At 40.9% G+C, this 3,744-nt stretch overlaps 1 protein-coding gene across 1 annotated transcript; it reads right to left on the minus strand.

Moving 5' to 3' along the window:
* Positions 1–1,262: 1,262 nt before the first annotated feature.
* Positions 1,263–1,619, minus strand: LOC136842004 (uncharacterized). The gene has a single exon (XM_067109405.1). It carries the CDS (start codon positions 1,617–1,619, stop codon positions 1,263–1,265), a length of 357 nt encoding a protein of 118 aa, XP_066965506.1.
* Between the last annotated feature and the right edge of the window lie 2,125 nt (positions 1,620–3,744).

Raw genomic sequence — 3,744 nt, forward strand, 5'->3', positions numbered from 1 at the left:
TTTTAGCAGTAACAGTGGTAGTAGTAACAGTTGTTGTTCTTGTTGCCTTAGCAGTAACAGCGGTAGTGGTAACAGTTGTTGTTCTTGTTGCTTTAGCAGTAATAACAGCGTTAGTGGTAACAGTTGTTGTTCTTGTTGCTTTAGCAGTAATAACAGCGGTAGTGGTAACAGTTGTTGTTCTTGTTGCTTTAGCAGTAACAACAGCGTTAGTGGTAACAGTTGTTGTTCTTGTTGCTTTAGCAGTAATAACAGCGTTAGTGGTAACAGTTGTTGTTCTTGTTGCTTTAGCAGTAATAACAGCTAGTGGTAACAGTTGTTGTTCTTGTTGTTTAGCAGCAACAGCGTTTAACAGTTGTTGTTCTTGTTGCAACAGTAGTAACAACAGCGTTAGTGGTAACAGTTGTTGTTCTTGTTGCTTTAATAATAACAGCGAGTGGTAACAGTTGTTGTTCTTGTTGCTTTAGCAGTAATAACAGCGGTAGTAGTAACAGTTGTTGTTCTTGTTGACTTTAGCAGTAATAACAGCGTTAGTGGTAACAGTTGTTGTTCTTGTTTCAGCAGTAATAATAACAGAGTAGTAACAGTTGTTGTTCTTGTTGCTTTAGCAGTAATAACAGCGTTAGTGGTAACAGTTGTTGTTCTTGTTTTTAGCAGTAATAACAGCGGTAGTGGTAACAGTTGTTGTTCTTGTTGTTTAGTAGTAACAACAGCGTCGTGGTAACAGTTGTTGTTCTTGTTGCTTTAGTAGTAATAACAGTAGTGGTAACAGTTGTTGTTCTTGTTACTTTGCAGTAACAACAGCGTTAGTGGTAACAGTTGTTGTTCTTGTTGCTTTAGCAGTAATAACAGTTAGTGGTAACAGTTGTTGTTCTTGTTGCTTTAGCAGTAATAACAGCGGTAGTGGTAACAGTTGTTGTTCTTGTTGCTTTAGCAGTAACAACAGCGTTAGTGGTAACAGTTGTTGTTCTTGTTGCTTTAGCAGTAATAACAGCGTTAGTGGTAACAGTTGTTGTTCTTGTTGCTTTAGCAGTAACAACAGCGTTAGTGGTAACAGTTGTTGTTCTTGTTGCTTTAGCAGTAATAACAGCGGTAGTGGTAACAGTTGTTGTTCTTGTTGCTTTAGCAGTAATAACAGTGGTAGTGGTAACAGTTGTTGTTCTTGTTGCTTTAGCAGTAACAACAGCGTCGTGGTAACAGTTGTTGTTCTTGTTGCTTTAGTAGTAATAACAGCGGTAGTAGTAACAGTTGTTGTTCTTGTTGCTTTAGCAGTAACAACAGCGTCGTGGTAACAGTTGTTGTTCTCGTTGCTTTAGCAGTAATAACAGCGGTAGTGGTAACAGTTGTTGTTCTTGTTGCTTTAGCAGTAACAACAGCGTCGTGGTAACAGTTGTTGTTCTTGTTGCTTTAGCCGTAATAACAGCGGTAGTAGTAACAGTTGTTGTTCTTGTTGCTTTAGCAGTAACAGCGGTAATAACAGTTACGATTATTGTTGTTTGAGCTGTAAGAGTTATTGTTACAGCATCAGTATTAGCAGTGGCTGTTGTTGCTGCTATTTTAGTAGCAGCAGCAGCAGCAGCAGAAGCAGTTGTTATATCAGTGGTAGCAGTGGTATCAGCCATTGTTTACTTGTAGCAGCAATGTTTACTTGTGTATTATGAGTCATGTCTACTCAAACAACATCATATTCGTTATTTAACGTAAAGACATTTTTAAAGTTTTAGTTTTCTGTAAACTACTGAGGCTAAAGGGCTGCAAATTGGTAAGTTGATCATCCACCCTCCAATCACCAAATTGCAGCCCTCTAGTCTCCTCAGTAGTTTGTATTTTATTTAAGGTTTAAGGTTACCCATAATCGTGCGTCTGGCAACGATATAGGACAGGCCACCAACGGGCCGTGGTTAGAATTTAATCGGTCGCGGCTCATACAGCATTATAACGAGACCACCGAAAGATAGATATATTTTCGGTGGCCTTGATTATACGCTGCACAAAAAACTCGATGGCGCATTTTTTACTTGTTATTTATCATTTCGTCTTTTTCTTTTTAATTTGATTTCGTATATTCCAACCCTGTCATTTTCTTTGGAAATGAAAGCTAACGAAAGCTATATTCTATGTCATTTTCTGTTATACATTCCATAGAACATCATAGCAAATCACATAGAATATAGCGTCCTACTAACCAGGATGATGACGTCACGAGCGTCCTCTTTCAATTTCAAATAATAGACATTCTCTCAGCGTGCTTACTCACCCTTCCTCTGTTGGGCGCTTTCATGCCTCGCTGTGACCCTCTCCACTTTTACGGCCGAAGACGGCGCGCCTCGACAAACAGAGGAACTTCCTCCTCTCCCCTCCGTCTGTTTTCAGTGATATCATTTAAGATGCGCGATGAAAGGCGCCCCTTGTACGAGCGGCGCTGCCCGGCGTCTTTGATTTGTTCTCACGTAGGGACCGAGAGCAATCAGCTGTGAAAGCAACCCTGTCGGTTCCGAGAAGCTTCAGAAAGGGTATTCATCATCATGCATCAGCTATTGCTCCGCTCCTCCTCGGCTCTCGTTTACCCCCGTTCCCGTCTCTCTCTCTCTCTCTCTCTCTCTCTCTCTCTCTCTCTCTCTCTCTCTCTCTCTCTCTTTTATGTATACCTTTTATCACCAACTCAAATTTGAAATTTTTGTGTTTCAGAATTACTGTTTATTTTCGCATCTCTCTCTCTCTCTCTCTCTCTCTCTCTCTCTCTCTCTCTCTCTCTCTCAGGCATCACTGGCCATAGAAATCACGACGCCTGATAACTTGAAATCATTCATTCATTCTCTCTCTCTCTCTCTCTCTCTCTCTCTCTCTCTCTCTCTCTCTCTCTCTCTCTCTCAGGCGCCAATGACGATAGAAGTCACGACGCCTGATAACTTAAAATCATTCATTCATTCTCTCCCTCTCTCTCTCTCTCAGGCGCCAATGACCATAGAAGTCACGACGCCTGATAACTTAAAATCATTCGTTCTCTCTCTCTCTCTCTCTCTCTCTCTCTCTCTCTCTCTCTCTCTCTCTCTCATGTATACCGTTTTTCCTCCACAATCATGCACAAGTTGGTATACTATTAATAAACAGGAGACATAATGCCATATGAACATCTAAATTTTTTAAAGTTTTATTCATATTTTGTTGACATGTGCTTCTCTGTTCTACTTCCAAACACTTACTACATCTTTCCCTCGCCTATGCACCCTCTCTCTCTCTCTCTCTCTCTCTCTCTCTCTCTCTCTCTCTCTCTCTCTCTCTCTCTCTCTTATTCCTAAAACTTACAATGCATTCTCCAAATATCCTCCCTTATCGCATTCTCTTCTTCCTCTTCTTCTTCTTCTTCTTCTAACTCTTGCAATGGCTTTTACAATTCTACTCGCCTATCACACTTCATTTCCCAGCTCTCTGTTTCTTCTTCCATTTCGCCTCCTTTACCTCTCTCTCTCTCTCTCTCTCTCTCTCTCTCTCTCTCTCTCTCTCTCTCTTCCTAATACTTACTTACAATTCCTTCCCTATTTCGCCCTGCCCCGACTACAAAGCCACCCGATTTCCCAGGCCTCTCTCTCTCTCTCTCTCTCTCTCTCTCTCTCTCTCTCTCTCTCTCTCTCTCTAACGTTAACATGTTAACATACAATTCTTGGTGTGATAATGACAATGGTGACTTTCGAGAAGGATGTCGGGCAAAAGCTCGAAGCCTTAGGATTTATTTATTGTGGAATATAA

Source organism: Macrobrachium rosenbergii, chromosome 9 (assembly GCF_040412425.1).
Source record: "Macrobrachium rosenbergii isolate ZJJX-2024 chromosome 9, ASM4041242v1, whole genome shotgun sequence".
In the NCBI taxonomy this organism is placed as follows: Eukaryota; Metazoa; Arthropoda; class Malacostraca; order Decapoda; family Palaemonidae; genus Macrobrachium; species Macrobrachium rosenbergii.

What these genes read in the sequence shown, in the direction of transcription:
- LOC136842004 (XM_067109405.1), bottom strand. Translation starts at nt 1,619, where the DNA reads ATGGCTGATACCACTGCTACCACTGATATAACAACTGCTTCTGCTGCT.